General features: G+C 58.7%; 1 protein-coding gene across 12 annotated transcripts in view; it reads left to right on the forward strand.

The window, feature by feature from the left end:
• CTIF (cap binding complex dependent translation initiation factor) overlaps positions 1-12,517 on the forward strand; it is a 284,906-nt gene extending 272,389 nt beyond the window's left edge. For all 12 annotated transcript variants that reach the window (XM_072734794.1, XM_072734796.1, XM_072734798.1 and 9 more), the window contains 2 exons: positions 6,788-6,841; positions 8,509-12,517. In XM_072734794.1, coding sequence (XP_072590895.1) covers positions 6,788-6,841; positions 8,509-8,724 — 270 coding nt within the window. In that variant the 3' untranslated portion in view covers positions 8,725-12,517. The remainder of the gene's footprint in view (positions 1-6,787; positions 6,842-8,508) is intronic.
• Positions 12,518-17,976: the final 5,459 nt, after the last annotated feature.

Raw genomic sequence — 17,976 nt, forward strand, 5'->3', positions numbered from 1 at the left:
CCCAGTCACCGAGTCATACCCTCTGCGTGTGTTGTGGCCACCGCAGACCTCTCCCCCCGCCCCACTCTTGGCGCCTTCTCTCTCGCCCTCCTGCGACGGCCTCCACACTTCCAGCCAGGCCTGCACATCCCTGGCCAGGCCGTCGGGGCTCCGTGAATTTGTGCTCCGGAAACCGAACCTATCACACACTCTCTGAAACCCTCTTGCTCTGGTCGCCAGTCCTGCAAGCCCCCCGCGACTCCCAAAGGAGAGAGGCCCAGGGGCAGGGGCAGAGCTGTACCTTCGCTGGGGCCTCACGAGGCTCCGGGGCTTGGTTCTACAGGACTGAAACCCTGTGCTGCTGGTAGCTAAGGGGGTCTGCGGGGCCGGCTAGCCTGCCTCCAGCTGGCATGCACCCGGGACGGAACGGTGACAGGTGGCCGTCCACGGTGCTCTCTCCCTCCCACAAAGCGAGGTGGCCCCCGGGTCCTTCCTTTAGCATACGTGCCCTTTCCCTCCCCACAGGGCTACACCCCTGCCCTACGGACCCTCCCCTGGGCACCCCGGGGTGCTCCCACTAGGCTGCCTCTCCCTAGTGGTTGTGGGGCCTCCCACAGCTTGATGGTCATGGCCTCTCCCCCAGGGAGGATATGATGGGTGTGCCCACAACAAGTCTCCGGCAGAGACAATAGGACAGGAATGCATTAGCTTCCGAACAAACACTGTGTGGGCTCGCACAATTGCCTTGGATTCTCATCCAAGAAACACATCTTGCTGTTTGAGGGCGCGGGGAGCCTGCCTGCCCCAGCCCGCCCACACCCCTCTCTGTTGCCAGAGACTCTGAAGGCAGGGCTGCTCCTCCCACCCACTGCAGAGCCCGCAACCCCCAGGGGGCAACCCTGCCACCTCTGTCAGTGCAGCGTCCCTTCCAGGGGGCAGCGGGAGAGAGGGGTGGTCCTGCCAGGGCGGAGCGTGGCCTGTCCACCCCCTGCCAGGGCAGAGCGTGGCCTGCCCACCCTGCCACTGCTTATTTTAACCATCTTGTTATTGTGGTAAAGCATACATAACATAAAATTGATCATTTTAGCCATTTTTCAGCCAGTTCGGCAGCATTAGGGACATTGATGCTGTTGTGCCAACATTGCCACCATCCATCTCCAAATGTTTCGTCATCCCAGACTGAAACTCTCCCCATCAAACACAGACTCCCCAGTCCCCCATCCTGGCAACCACTGTTCTACTTTCTGTCTCTGAGTGGGGCTATTCTGACTTTGGAGGCGGAATCGTAAAAAAAGAAAGAAAAGTAAGTGGCATCTTACAGGACCTGCCCTCTTGGCACTGCTTCGACTCACCCAGCATAGCGTCCTCAGGGTTCATCTGTGTTGTGACAGGTGTCAGCATCGCCTTCCATTTGGAGGCCGAATAGCATTGCTTTGAGTGAATGGACCACAGTACTTCATCCATCCATCCCTCCACGACACACAAGTTGTATCCATCTCTTGCCTGGTGTGAACATGTAACTTGCCTGGTGGACAAGTAACTGTTCAAGTTGCCATTACTTTTTGAGACACATCTTGGAGCTACAAAGAAAAAAAAAAGTATTGTCTCCAGAACATTGCAAACAGAGCAGACCTAAACAAGAGGGCTCCACTGGCCTTCTCAACATGCCAGGGGGGATTTGTGTATCCAAACACTCTCCCTTGGGATTAAGCAGAGTCCTGAAGAAATGCAACAGAGAACAAGTAAGTGTAGCCAAGATGGAGAAGAGGGGAGAAATCCTGCACTTGGGACACTGCCTGTGAGCGACAAGTAGGGAGAGATTCTTGGGAAGCCACTGATCGCCCAGAGACTTAGGAGCCTCTAAGGGGCAGTGATGTGGCAGGGGGCTCAGCTCTGGGGCTCTGAGACTCTGGTACTGAGAGGCCAGGACAGCATTTGCAGGGAGAAGAGGAAGAGAGGTGTGCAGCCTTCCTAAAGATCCCCTTTCTATCCCGCGCAGCCCCTGGGAAGGAAACGCATAATAACCCACCCCGCTCCTCCACCACTCCCCTCAGAAGACCCAGCAGGCCATTTGCAGGAGGGCCCATCACACAATGTGATTGTTGGCTTAGCAGGGACTTTCCCAAACAACCAGGTGGAAGATAAGGTTGGAGGAGAGGCCGGGTTGAGAGCTAGCCCACAGCTCAGCCTGAGGGCCCAAGCAAGCTCCCCTCCTCCCCCAGAGCACCCCCAGCCCCTCAATCCATCCCCTGCCCTGCTAGCCTGGAGCCAGGCCCTCCAGGGAGGGAGCAGGAGGCCGGAGAGTTTGGGCACACAGAGAAAAAGAAGGGACTGGAAGGGAAGGAGTCTAGTCACACAGAGGTGGGGAAGGAAAGTGAAGGAACAGAAAGACACAGACCCCACTCTGCGGTTCTCCGCTGTCATCAGGGAGCAGGGGTAGGCTGGGCCTGGGGTGGTGGAAGAAGGGGGAAGATGGGGCACTTGCACACCCCGGCAGAACTTGCCACAATACAGAGGCTCAATACAGAGTTTCCAGGCGGGGCTGCCGGCAGTGCAGGGGTCAGCTGGAGGGAGACACAGTCACATTTCAGAACATCGAGTCCTTGTTGGGTGCTGACTCCCACCAGATTTCCCATAATGTTACCTCACGTGTCCCAAGAGCCCATAAGAAGCCACTGTCAGGACAGAAGAACTGCACCACGACATCAGCCTTGGGCACCTGCCATGTGTTGGCCAGGGTGCTAGAGGCATCCAGGGTGGACCCTCCCTCCCCACAAGGCCTGGCTCTGTTTGCTCCCCTCTACCCCATCCAACTGCCAGCATACCCTGTCCCCAGGAGTTCCCTTTCTACCACATCCCCGCCTTTTTTGTGATCTCTACTAGCAATGCTTAAGGATTTTTTTTTCCCTAATAAGCACTGCAGAAAACCTATTAGGGAACAAAGCTACGTTTGGAAATTCCAGTGGACCTCACAGGGTTCTCTGAACATCTATTGGCCCTCCCCTGCAGAGTAAAACAGGGCTAGGCCTGCTTCCCTATGTGGACTCCGTCTTGGAGCACCAAGGGCCCTCCCAGAGCAAGACCACATGCCTGACTAGGCCCTGCTGCAAAGTGACTCGCCTCCCCCAGCTTTCTCCAGAACCTGGCTCCTGGTCTTCACTCTGGCCTCCTGGGGCCTTTACATAAGGGAGGCCCTTCCCACGGGCCTCAGGGGTCCAGCAGGCACTGGTTGCCTTCTGGGGTCTGCAGCTCTGGGAGGCAAGACATCTCCAGAGGCAGACCCTGCTGTAGCGGAGGAGGAACCCCGTGCCTGTGTATTGTGATTCTATAAGCAGCCGCCTTGTTGCTTTTACTGTCACAATAGTGCAGCAAAAACTTTATATCCGTGTTGTGGTGCGTGTCTGGGTCCCTGTGTAGGACACATTCCTAGAAATAGCTCAGGTGGGTTAGAAGGTTTGCACCCCAGGACGCCTGGGTGACTCAGCGGTTGAGCGTCTGCCTTCGGCCCAGGGCGTGACCCCGGGGCCCGGGATTGAGTCCCACATCGGGCTCCCCGCAGGGAGCCTGCTTCTCCCTCTGCCTGTGTCTCTGCCTCGATCTCTGCGTCTCTCATGAATAAGTAGAGAAAATCTTAAAAGAAAAAAAAGAAAGAAAGAAAGAAAGAAAGAAAGAAAGAAAGAAAGAAAGAAAGAAAGAAAGAAGGAAAGAAGGAAAGAAAGAAAGAAAAGAATAAAGAAGGCCCGCATCCTTGTAGCACTGACAGTGGTCAACGAATCTCAGTCTAGAGCTTGATGCCAACTTCCATTTCCACAATGACCATTGTTTTGTGCCACGTGCCTCTCATGCGTGCCCTCCGAGCAGGTGCACCAGGGCAGCCTGCGGATGAGCGCCCCAGGGCCAGCGCTTTCGCGCCCTCAGGCCCTCCCAGCTGGGCGGGGGCCCTCCGCACCTCCCATAGCCCTGGGACGGCCCTGGTGGCACTTGCCATCCGTCGGGAGGGGGACAGCCTGGCCAGGCGAGAGCTGACGTGTCAGGGGCCGGCTGCGGGGCAGCCAGGAGTAGGCCCGGGGTGAGGGAGGAGCAGAGGGGCAGAGGCTGGCCGAGGAGGCCCAGCTGCGAGGGGACATTTGGGCAGAGCCCCGGATGAAGCGCGAGTGAGGGTCACAGGTCTGTGCTGGCTGAGGATGCCGGTGATGGGAGCACAGGGCCCAGGACTCAGAACTGTGTCGCTGAGGGGAGCAGGCACGCCAGTGGCCTCAACGCCTATTGCTTGGTGTTGCTGGCTCACTGCCTGCCCTGGATTGTCCCCTGTGCTCCACCGGCTTGAGCTCATCCAGGACTACCTCTGTTCCCTCATCCCAAAGTCATCTCTGCGTGCTTGACTGCTGCCAGCCCAGTTCTGACAGACACGAAGGGAAGGAGGCCCGGTCTCTGGCCGGTATGACCAGCCCTGCCCCGTCCCCCGGCCTCCCAGGGCCTCGGTGCTCTGCACATCGCAAAGCCTGCCCTGAATCTCCCTTCAGCTCTCTCAAGGTGAATGTTTGGGACTCCTCCCGGGGCGGGCAGATGGGTGCAACACCACAGGAGATGGGAAGAGGTAAGGACAACAGGCAGAATTCGGATTCCAAGCTCTAGCAGGAGGGGTCCTGTTGTGATTTCACCTCTGCTTGAACACGTCACACCCGAGTCAAAAACCTTGACCTTACTTCTCATTCGGGGAACAGGGATGCTCACTCACAAAGCGCCTTCCTCGTGGACTCTCCTAACCCTCCACCCTTCCTTTATTTATTTTTTTTTAAATTTTATTTATTTATTCATAGAGACAGAGAGAGAGAGAGAGAGAGAGAGAGAGGGAGGCAGAGGGAGAAGCAGGCTCCATGCAGGGAGCCCGATGTGGGACTCGATCTCTGCTCTCCAGGATCACACCCCAGGCTGCAGTCGGCCCAAACCGCTGCGCCACCAGGGCTGCCCTCCACCCTTCCTTTAAAACCAGCAAACATAAAGAAAATACAACAACGCAAGAATTATACCAACCCACAGTGAGTGAATCCTGACTGGCCAGGAGCCAGGCTAGGTGTTAAGGTGGCAGTGGCAGATACGAACACAGCCCCATCCTGGCCTTCAGGAAGCAGGCAGCTCACACTGGAAAATGTCTTTCCACTTGTGTGGAATGCCGGGCCGATGGGAAAGCCAGGGGATGAGAAGTGGGAAGGGGCACCAGGGGCTGGGGTGATCCAGAGGCTCTAAGGAAAGGATAGGCCCTGAAGGGTGGGCAGGTATGGAGAGATCCAGCAGAGGGACAGGTCGCCTGTGGCAGATGATCTAAACACAGGATTGTCCTGTGGACGTGATGATCGACGTGGCAGGGGGATTGTGGTGGTCGCCAACCCCGGGGGGGCTCGAGAGAAGCAGCACCAACCAGTCAAGGGGACAGAGAGAGAAGAGTTGGTCAGCCGGGCGTGTGGAGAGCAAGACCATAGACCGTAGAGCTTCTCCAAAGCTGTGCCTCAGGAAAGTTTCTACTGGGAATTAAAATGGGGGGGGGAAAAAGAATTTCATGAAAAAGCAGAAAATAGCAAATACCAGTGAGGATGTGGAAAAATCAGAACCCTTGGACGTGGCTAGAGGAGATGTAAAAGAGAAGTGATGCAGCCACTGCAGTTTGTCAGGTCCCCAAAATGCTCACTGTGGAGTTACCGTGTGACCCAGCCATTCTCCTCCTGGCGAAATCCCCCCTTGGAACATCGAAAATATGTGCCCCTACAAAAACTTGTACACGAGTGACCGCAGCAGCAGCACTCCCGCTCACCAGAACCATGGAAACAGCCCATATGTCCTCAGCTGCTGAATGGACCAACAGAACGTGAAATATCATTCAGCCATGAGGAGGAACGAAGAACTGGCCCACGTGACCCCGGGGTCATCTTTTAAGAAGCCACGTTCAGCGGAAGAAGCCAGTCACAAAAGACCACATGGTGTGTGATACCGTTTGGGTGAAATGTCCAGAATAGGCAAATCCACAGAGACAGAGGTGCTTAGGGGTTGCCAGGGGCTGGAGGGAGAAGGAGGCAATGGCTAGTGGGTGCATAGTTCTTCAGGAGTGGGGGCGATGGAAATGCTCCAGAGTTGGGTAATGCTGACGACCCCATCACCTCACGAAATATATTGAAAGTCACTGGGTCGTGTACTTAAATATGGCGAATTGGACGTTGTGTGGACTTGCATCTCAGTTGAGAGAGAGAACGAATGAGGCTGAGGGACGGGGACGGGCCATGGCCAGTCCCAGCGCTGAGCATCCCAGTCAGGAAGCAGTCGCAGCCTCTGGGTGAATCAGCACAGCCGTGGTTTTGCAGACGAGCACTCTGATTTCTGGAAGTCCTCGTCTAGCCTGGGCACAGGGGTGCCTGAGACCATGGTTGAGCCTCCTTGACCCGTCCTCAGACAGTCTTTCTCCTCAGTGCGTATCCCCAAGGATTTTCGCTGGCCGGTTGTTAGAGTCGAGGATCCCAGCATATTGACCACTGCCTTCAGACCTGCCCGCAGCCTTGTGCGGCCGGGACCCCTAACCCAGCCTTGGGCTCCCAGGCTTCTTGACCACAGTGGTCCTCCAGCTGCCCAAATCCTGCCAGAGAAATCACTGTGTCCTTGCTGCCCTCCAACCTCCATGGGCTCTCCTGGCCCTCCCCTCCGGCACGTCTGTTCCTGGCTGCATCAGGGCTGGGGCTACAGGGGAGAGGAGGCCCAGCTGCAGTGCCCGGGAGCTAGCAAGCAGCCCCTCAGTCATGTTCTCTGCCCCTCTCTCCTACAGCTCTTGCAATCTCAGGACGTGAAGGAAGATGCCGTCCTGTGCTGCTCGATGGAGGTAGGCATCTCTGACCCCAGACCCAGTGAGCCCCTCACACCTTCCAGTTGGGGCGGGGGGTGAGGATCCCTGGGTGTGCCTACAAGTCCCAGGCAAGGGTGCTAGACAGGGCTGGTGGGGAATGGCTTCCTGAGATGACATGGATCCAGAATTGTCAACCCAAAACCAAAGTCCATGTTGACGGAGTGACCTGCCCACCACTAGCTGGAGGGAGAGATGAAGGACCAAGCACTGGCACCGTACACTGTCCTTCTGTCCCCAAGACCCACTTTCTCCTTACACCAGTCACCACACAAATGACCTAAGAGATTCCTAGTGGCCCCCATACTCAAATGTCTCTCTGGGCTTTGCTGGTGTGGGATCTGGGGAAGATACCTGAGGCCCAAATCCCCCACGTGGATGCCCTCTGCTTCAAAGCACCTCCTTCGGAGATGCCACTCCTGTTTCCAAAGTCTGGCCACTACTCCTTGAAGATTGAAGCGTTCCTCTGGGACGCTCCTCAGGGGCAAACCTTGCTCTGGGGGATCAGCCCAGTCGGTTAGCACGGAGGACAGTGGAGACAGGTGCTTCCAACCCAAGCACCCAGGGCGTTTCCCGGCCATGTGAGCGCACTTCTCGCGTGGCCTCTGCCCGGCCTCCAAGGCCACTCCCAAGGATCTCAGTGGCCAGAGGTGCTGTGAGTCTGGACAATAGCCTCGGGTCTGACAATAGCCTTGGGTCTGGGGGATGGCCACCGTTCGTTGGCCACCGTTCGTGGAGACATGGGATGGCCACCGTTCGTGGAGACATGGGACTTGGTGACAGGGAGATAGGGTTGAAGAAGGCATAGCCCCTGCCCTCAAATAGCTTCTGCTCTGGCTGGGGATAAATAACACGGTGTAGATCCTCCATCCCTGAGGAGTCCGAGGAGAGGGATCGGGGGTCCCAGAAGGTCCACCTTTATGGTGAATGCAGGGTCTTGAAAAAATGATGAGACAGGGACAGCACAGAGATGAAGACTGAGATAATGTGTGGAGGCCCTACGGGGGCTGCTCCCCCAGGGTGCGCTGAACCGACTCCTGGGACTCCTTCTTCCCTACGGCGGATTTTCAGTGTCATCAGGGTCCTCTGTCTAGGGCGGGCCCTCCGGCTGGCCTTCTGCCCCAGTTCACATTTCTGTCCTGTACTTCATGTCACAAGTGTGGGCAGAGGTCAGTGCTGGGGTGGAGAGTGGGATGAGGGGCAGGGAGAAATGGGAGACCTCATCTCTGCTCTCAGGTTCCGTGCGGAGACACACACGATAATGAGCAGGCTGGTCTCCAGAGAGACGCCCTAGCATGTGAGATTAATAAGGTGCAGCCTGGTCACCCTTGAGGGGATGGGGAAGGCTTCCCGTAGGAGGGGAAGCTCTAGGGTGAAAGAAGTGGCATGGTCCGGGTCAGAGCTCTCCTCAGCCCCGGGCAGCTGGCAGTAACCTCATCCGTCTTATTCCTGCAGCAGATGGGTCGGTAAATGGGGGCTTCCACCCATCCGCCCACCCTCCCATGGCACACAGATGCCTGGCCTCTACCTTCCAGAGAGAATCCAGTTGCTTCCCGTCCCTGCCCCCAGCCCTCCCAACCAGGGTTGCGAGGGGGGCCGTTCCCCCGGCCCGAGTCCTGCCCTAGCCTGCGCTTCTCTGCCCACAGCTGCAGAGCACAGGCCGGCTGCTGGAGGAGCAGCTGCCCGAGATGATGACCGAGCTCCTGGCCAGCGCCCGCGACAAGATGCTGTGCCCCTCGGAGTCGATGCTGACGCGGTCGCTGCTGCTGGAGGTCATCGAGCTCCATGCCAACAGCTGGAACCCTCTGACGCCCCCCATCACGCAGTACTACAACAGAACCATCCAGAAACTGACAGCCTGACAGCCAGGGGGCCTGGCGGGCGGCCCGCGGGCAGCTGGGGCCCTGGTACACGGGGCCAGATGGACAGGCGGGAGGACAGGGGTGGCCCTGGCGGGAGAAAGAAATGGGGAGGAAGCAGGCAGTGCCGGCGGCCGGTCTGGAGCCAGACAGGGCAGGAGGAGCGCCCCTCACCCGAGCCCCACCAGCCCCAAGCATGCGGCAGCTCACGCCAATAAGGGAAGCATGTTTCTTTCTCACGGTGGCCTCACCGCGTCCCCACCCGGGCCCCGCCCCCCCCTCCCAGCCTGCGCGTCCCCCCCACCCCCAGTCCCCCACAGGGCTTTGTGCGGGGGTGGGTGGGAGGGGGGGTGTTCATCTCCATGACTCCTTGCCCCCCCCCGCCCCCCCACCCCGGCGGCGGAGCTCGCCCGCCGGTACCGCCTGGGTCAGAGAGGACCTCAGAAGGCTGAAAAAGTGGGTCGGAGACGGGCTCGCATTGTTCTTGCTGTCAGCCGCCGTCGCCAACTGGCAGCAGGCGACGTCGAGCAGATGTCCGGGAGGACAAAGGCAGGCACGGTCCCTACCAGCCGCCCATAATTGACGGCCTTTGTCCGCCAGGGTCGAGCCCGGGGCCGGGGGTTTCTCTACCCCTCACGCCACACCCTCCTCGCTTCCAGGTCCTGTTCCATGTGCCCCCCACCCCCTGCCCCTGGCCCTGTCCCCAGCCTCGGGCCCCAGGGGTGCAGCACAGGGAGGGGATCTGGGGTTGGCGGCTCTCCTTGTCCTCTCGGGTTCAGTGGTTTTATTTTCAAAAGTCAGCTGCTCTGAAGTCTCCTCTATCAAGGAGATGTGATGACACAGTCAGCGCCACCAGGACCCCCTGATTAGTAGGACATCAGACCCGGCCCCTTCTGGAAGATCCTGGCCGCAGACGGCGTGCCAGTAGCCAATTAGGGTAATTGGAAACTTCTGACCCGGTGGGAATCCCGTTGGAGCCCTGTGCTCCTCAGCCCTTGGCTTCCAGCTACCTTCCTCTAGCTGTGTTCTGTCAAAGGGCTGGGACTGTCGCGGCCCCCAGGGGTACGTTAAACCCCCCACCCCCGCCTGGCCTGGGGTGGGAGTGGGGGGCATGTGAATGGGGCACAGGGCAAGGCCGGCAAATGAAAACCAAAACGCTAGGTGATGCTGCCCGCATCACACACGAGTCTGGTCCAAGCTTGGTGGGGGGACAGTTGCCGTGGGGGGCTGCCTGGCACCCCCTGGACATGGAACTTAGCTACAGGGGCTGTGTTGCTGGCCTCGCCTCCTCCAGGAGGGATCTGGAGGCCAAGGCCCCCCACAGCTGGGCGGTGGGTGCTCCACGAGGGCTCTGGGCCCTGCAGCCCCGGGCTGTGGGCCACGGTGCATTCACTGAGTCAGAAGCAGGACAGAGGGGACCAGGCAAGGCCGCCAAATACTCCAAACTCCAGGCTGGGAGCAAGACCAGCGTTTCTTGGAAGGGCCAGGTCCTAAGGAGAACCCTTTCTCTGTGGGAGGAGGGTACAAGGCAGGCTCTAGGAGGATGGGTTTGGGGTTGGTACAGGCCTCTGCCCAGCCCTGGCTCTGGGGTCTGGACCCCAGCCTTGATAAAACCGCATAAAAAAGGCATCAGAGCCCTGCAGCTTCCCTTCCAGAGGCCAGTCACTCCCTGAGTCACTGGAGGGCCCTGGCTGCCTCGTCCACTTGGGCTGCCAGGGGGTAGGGGCTGGAGGTGTCCTTTTGGGGACACCACTTCTGGGAGAGCAGGCAGGGTGGGGCGGGGAGCAGGCCCCCAGTCTACCCTGGCTTCCCCCACCAGCTGCAACCTGCCTGCCAGCCCTGGGGTTGGGAGCCTACTGGCCCCAAGGGGACACGTCGGGGGGACACAGGTTTCCCTGGAGCGGCTCTGGAGCCTCTGCCAAGAGGCCCATGCTGGCCGGGCCCCTGGCCTTCGCCTCTTCCCCTCCTCGAGCTTCTCCTCACAGCCTTTCCCCCTCAGCAGGCCCTTCAGCCCAGCCTGGGCCCAGGGACACCAGGGGCTCTGCGGGAGGCAGGGGGAAGAGCTAGACTGAGGCTCGAGGGCTCAGACAGGGCCCCGGGGACCTAACTCGCAGCCTCGAGGAGTCAGGCCACCCCCCCAGGCCACCTTGCTGGCAGCCCTCAGAGAACCGTGCATGTGGGCTGACATGGGCCTAGCTCCCCGTGGGTGTGGGTGCGAGTGTGCGTGTGTGTGTGTGTGTGTGTGTGTGTGAGCACATCTGAGAACAAAGCAGGGCCCTAGAGGAAACAAGAGGCCCAGGGGAATGGGGTCTGCTGCCCTTTACGTGGGGCCGAGAGCGAGCATGCAGGGGTTGATGCTTCCTGCAGACCAAGACTGCGACCCTCAGGCCACTGCGTCCTCACGCCCCTTCCTCCCGAGGGCCTCCTCAGTGGTCCTGCCCCATGGCCACCCCTCCTTGACTGTTAGGACCAGAGTATGAAGAAGTAAGATATAAATATGTATACATATATAAATATATTTTTAATTACGTGTCGTGTCACAGTGGCTCCAGACGTACGGTTTGCCGAGTTTATCCCACTGCTTGAAAGTGCTTCCTGGCCAATCCAAATAACAATTTAAGCTGTTTTTCTAAATGCAGGTTGCTGCTACTCTTTGGGATATGGAAGGAAAACGTTTTAAAAAAATTTTTTTTAAAGGAAATAACAGTAAAGTATAAAATCTGTGACTCTGAGGCCGCCTCCCAAGGGAGACCACTCAGACAGGAACCCAGGGGCAGGAGTGGGCGCCCCACAGACCCCAGCCCCTCCCCGGGCCAGACACCCCCTTCGGCTGAGCAAGGAAGGCCATATCCAAGTTGACCTCTGAATGTACTCGATGGGAGGCAAAACTGGATATTGCATTTCTGAGGCTGGCCCCGCGGCTTTCTTGGCGCAGTGAGGAGGCGAGGTCGGCCATCTGATGTTGATCCTGTCTCCGTCTGTCCCCCCTGCCGGTCAAGACCAGATCGTCATTGTTTTCCTCTCAGGCGGCCAGCCCGCTCGCTCGCCACAGCCCTGCTCCCCTCGGCTTTGGGGCTTTGCCTGAGCACCAGGACCATGGCCCCAAGAAGGCTCCTAACCTCCCCGGGATGAGGTGGGGTTCCCACCATCCTCCGTGGGGATGTGCGCCCCAAACCCAGTTTCGCCTGTTTGTCCTCCCTCAATCAGTCTGTAAACCCTCGAGGTTTAGGCACCGCCCTGTCCATCCGTGTAAATGTAAATGTTGGCCGAGTCGGTATTTATTCTAACTTTTATTTTATTTTATTTTCTCTGAGGGATGGGGGTGGGTGTGTGGGAAATGTACCGCTGATCACACCCCAGGCAGCTGTAGGGGGCGGGCACCCAGCCGGTCAGGTCGCAAGGAGCAGCCCCACGGGGCCGCCCCAGACGCCGCCCCGGACGCCGCGTTCCTGTCTCTTCTCTGGCATCAGGCCCCGGCCAGCACTGCCCTGTGGACGGACTCTCAGGGCCCGCCCTGAGTGCTGCCCCCCAGTCCTGCCCCTGCGCTCTATGGGGACCTCTGCCTGGGCCTCAGGGGATGCATGTCGGAGAGAGGACCGCCCTCCTCTGCTGGGGACCCTGGCGGGAAGGCCTGTGCACCTGGCCGCAGCAGCAGGGGCCTGGCTGTGGGGCCTGCCCGCCCGCGCGCAGCAGAATCCTCCTCACGCGACCACTTACCCTCCCTCGGTATGTCCTGCTTTCCAGCTGAACCCAAACTACAAGTGGGTTTAAAAAATAAACACCAAAATCCCAAAAATGCCCCGAATCTGTGCTCTCTGTGTGTTCGGCAAAGGAAACCCTTCCCAGAGTCATCGGTGGCCTGGGGTGGTGCTGGCAGAGACCTCCAGGGGGCCCTGCCCGGGCGACCAGCTGTAAGATTTCCCGCAGTCTGGCCGTCTGGGAGCACGGGGGACGGTCAGGGGCCTGGGGGAGGCCCGGAGGACGCAGCGCCCAGAGCAGCCCTGAGCCGGAGCTCCGGCCTCACCCAAGGCGCACGGTCAGGCCAGACCTGTAGAGAACAGCATCCTCACTCGCAGTCGGGATTCGCCTTGCCGCACGTTTAACGGGCCCATCCCCCAAACCGACCCCTTCCTAAGGAACACCCCGGCAGGGGCATCTGGCATTTGGCGAGGACTTCATTTAGAAAGACTGAGACTTGAGACCAGAAGCTTCTAAAAGTCAGCAGCAAGTGGCTGTCCAGTCCCAATGGGTCAGACCAGTGTTTTAATCAAAGGGACCCAAAGGGGCCCAGTGATTTATTTTCCTGTGATGACATGTCCCTTGTTTTGCACAATGCCTCCCATGGCAAGACACTGGGGACACCGCCTCCTGGTAACAGATGCCCTGCGGGGTTCTCTCTGACTGGAACTTGCCAGTCTTTCAGCTCCTCGGGGCGGCAACAAGCACGTCCACGACTCCCCGCCCCCTCCTGCATCCCTGACCTGGTCAAGACGGCGGCCAGCCCAGCCCAGGGGCCTGGTGGGGGCGTGTTGTAGTTGGTCACTGACTGCTCCGGAGTCCTGTGAGACTGGGCAGCGACAGCCACAGGTGCACAGATGGGTCGAGGGAGATAAACTCTTCCCTGAACAGTTGAGGCACATGTCAGATCAGTTTCTAGAACAACACGGCTTACATACGTGCGAGGTGCACAAGTGGGAAGTGGACGTCAGCAGGATCGGTGTCTGGAAGTGGGGGACAAGGCGGGCCGACCTCACCCAGCTGTACACAGAAGGCAGAGTGGAGCTTTTCCTGGGTGGTTCAGTCCCCATGCCAGAAGCTTCTGAGTTATCAAAGGCCACAGAAAAGCATCATCCAAATAATAAAGGTCTCAGTCCTGCATGTCGCCACCATCTCTGCCAATAGGTGTGATCTGTCCTCCTGAGGGAAGGTCTCGTGGAGACCAGGCTGTGTGGGAGGGACAGTCTGGGACGAATAAGCTGGGACGCATGCACAGTATGTGGGACTGGTGCAGCCCCCTCACGTGCCAAGGGAAAGAGCAGGAAAAGAAGGAATTGAGAGGGAATTCCTCACTCTTAGCATCTGTCATCCCCGTGGCTCCCAGGGCGTCACAGCCTTCCATGAACCGTCTCAGGTGGTTCGGCCACATAGGTGGGTTATTTCTGATTCCCATTTCACAGATGAGGAAGCTCAGGGAGGTGACATGAGTGACACAAAGTGAGGGGCCCCTCGGCGGGTGAGCCAGGGGCAGCAGGACAGGAGGGCGGCCCTCCCCAAGCATAGCCCCAAGGGGCCCTGGTGGCACCAGCCAAACGGAAGGAGTGGCGAGCTGCCCAGCAGGACCAGAGGGCCGGCCGACGTGGTGTCCCCGTGTGTCAGGGCAACGTAGGCTGTGACGAAATCCAGGGATCCGGGTGGGGTGGGGAGAAAGAATTGCATGTTGCAGAGTTTGGTGCTGTTACGTAAAAGAACCCTCTGTCATAGGTGCCAACTGTCCCCACCTGGATCTCCAGCACCTGCTGGCTCTCAGGGGGATGGGAGGCGAGGGATATCTTCTTAAGGAGGCTTTTGAGTGGGGACCTGGTGTCCCAGCTGCCTGGGAACCACTCAAACTACCCATGGCAGGAAGACACCCGCGTACACCAACATTGTCAGAATTCTGGCCTTGGGGGGCCCCTCTTCTAATGGGTGGGGACACACGCACTGTGGGCAGTAGGAGAAAAGGGACTTACAGTCGCCATCCATTTAGGCAGGGATGTAGTAGACAGGGAACCACGACGGGCGGCTCCCATCACGCAGGGTTGATGTCTAGGACAGCAGGCGACCATGCTGGTGCCTCACCCCTTCCCCAGGACAAGCTCGGAGCTGGCGAGAACCACGCCACTTCACGGAACAACCGCCTTGGTGCTCATTCTCCCTGTAACCTAAAGAAATCCAAATCCTAACAGAATTTTCAATGTGATGGGGAAAAAAAAGGAGGGGTAAGAAATGGCGCTCCTCGTCTGTTGGCAGAGACCCGGTGCCCGAGGAGCGAGGGCGGAGCTGCCCGCTTCCTCCCCCCGAACCACACTCAGCAAACTCTTCATCAGCCGCCAGAGCGGTGAACTGTGTCTGTGAGCATCTGTGCCTTAATCTCCACCAATTTTACGCATCCCTTAACAAGATGTGTCCTGAGGTATCTGAAAAGCTTAGGCGGTGTTATTCTGGAGGGTCCAGGAACATTCAGAATGTTCCATATAAATTAATGCCAATCGCTTCTCCACTCTATGCCAGGCCAGCTTATGCGAGTTCTCACAGGAACGCTCTACTCTTCCAAAGAGCAAGGGAAACCCATTTGGGGATTTGCCATCCTAACTGGAAGGTCAGCACATTTACCATGGGGGGTAGGGGGCCAGGGAGCAGCTCGAGGTACATGCAGCAGAAGGTATTCCACGGGCCCAGGGCCATGTTAGGACTTCTGAGGGCCCCAGGCACATAGGGCTCTGTAGACCCTCCTTCAAATACCAGAAAAATGTATTTGATCACTACATGGGTATGAAGACAAATATATTCATGTTACTTATTAAAATCTTTTTTTTTCAGCCTAGACATTCATTTCTTAATTGTGATTTTTTTTAAAAGATTTTATTTATTTATTTATTTGAGAGGGAGACAAGCAAGGGAGACAGAGAAAGAGTAAGAGTAAGGGGGCGGCGAGCAGAGGGAGAAGCAGACCTCCCGCTGAGCAGGGAGCCCGATGTGGGGTCCCAGGACCCCGGGATCATGACCCGAGCAGAAGGCAGGCACTCAAGTGACTAAGCCACCCAGACGCCCTCTTAATTCTGATCTTAAAAAAAAACAAAAATATTTTGCACTCTCCAGAAGGTATCGTGTGCCCTGGGTACCTCAGGTCTGTGAGGACCACATCCCTGAGGAAGACCCCACCTTTCCCTGATACCTGCTGGCATCAGGCTTAGCAATGCAGAGGGTGGACAGCGGTGGTCAGCAGAGCAGGGCATCCGAGGTCTCCCAAGGAAGCCGTCAGCCTCTTCTGGGAGCAGATACAGGAGTGCTTCTCCTGCCCCAGCCCAGCTGCCAGGCAGACGGCCCAGAGCGCGTGGCAAGCAGCTGTGTCTGCCTGGCCCGGGACACTGGCCCAGCACGCCCAAGTGGCACCCAGCACTTGATCCTGTCCACACCACACACCACATCCACACACATTACCTTGTGATGGGCTCACCAGAGACCCGGGAGGGAGAGAAGTAAAATCCTCCCACCCATTCTACACCAGGGAAAACTGAGGTTTAGAGAAACATCGTGGTCGAAGGGTGCTTTTTGTTTTCAGATATGTGCTCTGCTTTGACACTCACAGCAGCCCGGCCAAGTGACAGACACTTTTGATTCTATTTTAAAGATAAGAGAAATAGGCTCAGCAAAGCAGAGGACCAGGTCATGTCACGTGACCCATAGGCACAGAGGTCATGCCTTGCCTTGCTGCCTTCCTCGTCCTCAAGACTGCCGGGAGTGGGGGGGGGGTCATGCCTGGGGACCGGGCTGGGGATCCAGATTCCTGACCTCCAGGGCCCACGGCCACCTTTGTGCCCAAGTCCCCTTGTCTTGCCATGTCCCCTGGGCTCGAATCGCTCCCCCAGCTCCCAGGGACGAGCAAGGGCTCAGGCCAGGGTGCTTGGGTGCAGTGGGGGTGCAGCAGGGCAAGGAGGGCCACAGCCCTCCAAGGTACACAGAGAGAGGTTCACGGCCTGGCCCGTAACCAGGGCTTTCCCATCTGACTGGGGCCAGGCATAGATTGTGCCTTGACCTTGGCTCAGAGGAAAAAGGGAAATCCTGGCCCGGAGGAGGGGAAGCAACTCCTGAAGCAGGTCAGGACAAGGGAAGGTGCTCAGGGTGGGTGCACCTGTGTGTAGCTACATAAGCAGCAAGCTTGAAATCTCACATGCTCCTAATCAGAGGCTCACTGCTCTTCCAAAGGGCCTGTGGCTGGACCGGGCTTTGGATGACCCTGGCTGTCTGGCACAGGATCAGGCCTAGGCTCTGGACCAAGGGCAGTAGTTAGAGGTACCCTTGTGCACCTTCCCTTAGTGTTACTGCCTCCAGGAAGTTCTCCCTGATGGACCCTCCCCAGTAGGGCCCCACAGCTCCCAGGGATGGTCCCACCATGGCCCTGCTAACTGTGCACGACCACGGACATGTAGGTGGCCAGTGCCCACAGACTGAGCTGACCTCATGCCCTGTGCATCTCCAGCACCCAGCCTGGGTTCCTGGCCCAAGCAGGGGCCAAACAAGCACATGGGGGACAAGTGGGTGAACTGCGACAGTGAGGTCCAGGTAACAAGTGACCGAGGAGTGGGCAGAGGGAAGAGCTGAGCTACCCAGAGCAGGAGAGGCTGGGGGGACCCCACGTGGCACAAGGACTTCCCGTGGGGAGCCCTGGAGGCAGCCTTGGGGCCCTGAGCTCTAACAGTCCAGAGAAGCCTCAGGTGGGGGTTCTTCTGTGCTTGGGGCCAGAGCCACGGCAAGGACAGCCAGGGCCTGTGTAAATGAGAAGAAGACGCCCTTCCTCCCTCAGGGACTCGGTCCTGGCCAGGCCCCGTGAGCCGCCACAGGTGCCCTCAGCGGGGCCCTTGTGTGGGACACAGCCTGTGCACCGTGTGTGAGGTTTTCTGGGGGTGGGAGTGGGGGTGGGGGTGTGCATGCGGGGGTGTCCACGGGGAGGTGTGCACAGCCAGGGTAGATGCTATGTGTGCATCTGTGCTGCAGTGTCAAAATCCCCCGCTGGTTGGCCTCTGAGCGAGGAGGGTAGGAGGCAGAGGCATGAGGGTCCCACGTCCCAGAACTAGAAACGGGGTGACTTTCAGAGGAAGTGACATGGTTTCCTCCTGCCCCCAGGGACGGGCCGATGGCAGTCCCCGGCTCTGCCCCCAACCGGCGGATGGTGCGGGCTGGGCAGACCACACGCTGGCCCCCCTCCGCCCAGGCCTGCCCCCTCAGCGCCCAGGCCGCTTAGTGGGGGGAAAGGCGGGAGAGGCTGAGAAGAGGAATCTGGGAGGGAAAGTGTCGCTCAGGGGCTGGAACCTGCCCGGCCTGAGAAGGCTGAGGCCCAGCCGGACACCGGGTGGCGGGGGCGGCTCTGGCCGGGTGCAGCAGGTCCTGGCTGGGAGCCCGATTCCCCCCAGGAAGGGGCCACACGGGACCCCAGGCAGACTCGACTGCCGTCCCCCAGGACGCTGCGGCCCCCCACGATGGGACAGGCCCGTGGGT

The sequence above is a fragment of the Vulpes vulpes genome, chromosome 13, assembly GCF_048418805.1.
Source record: "Vulpes vulpes isolate BD-2025 chromosome 13, VulVul3, whole genome shotgun sequence".
NCBI lineage: Eukaryota > Metazoa > Chordata > Mammalia > Carnivora > Canidae > Vulpes > Vulpes vulpes.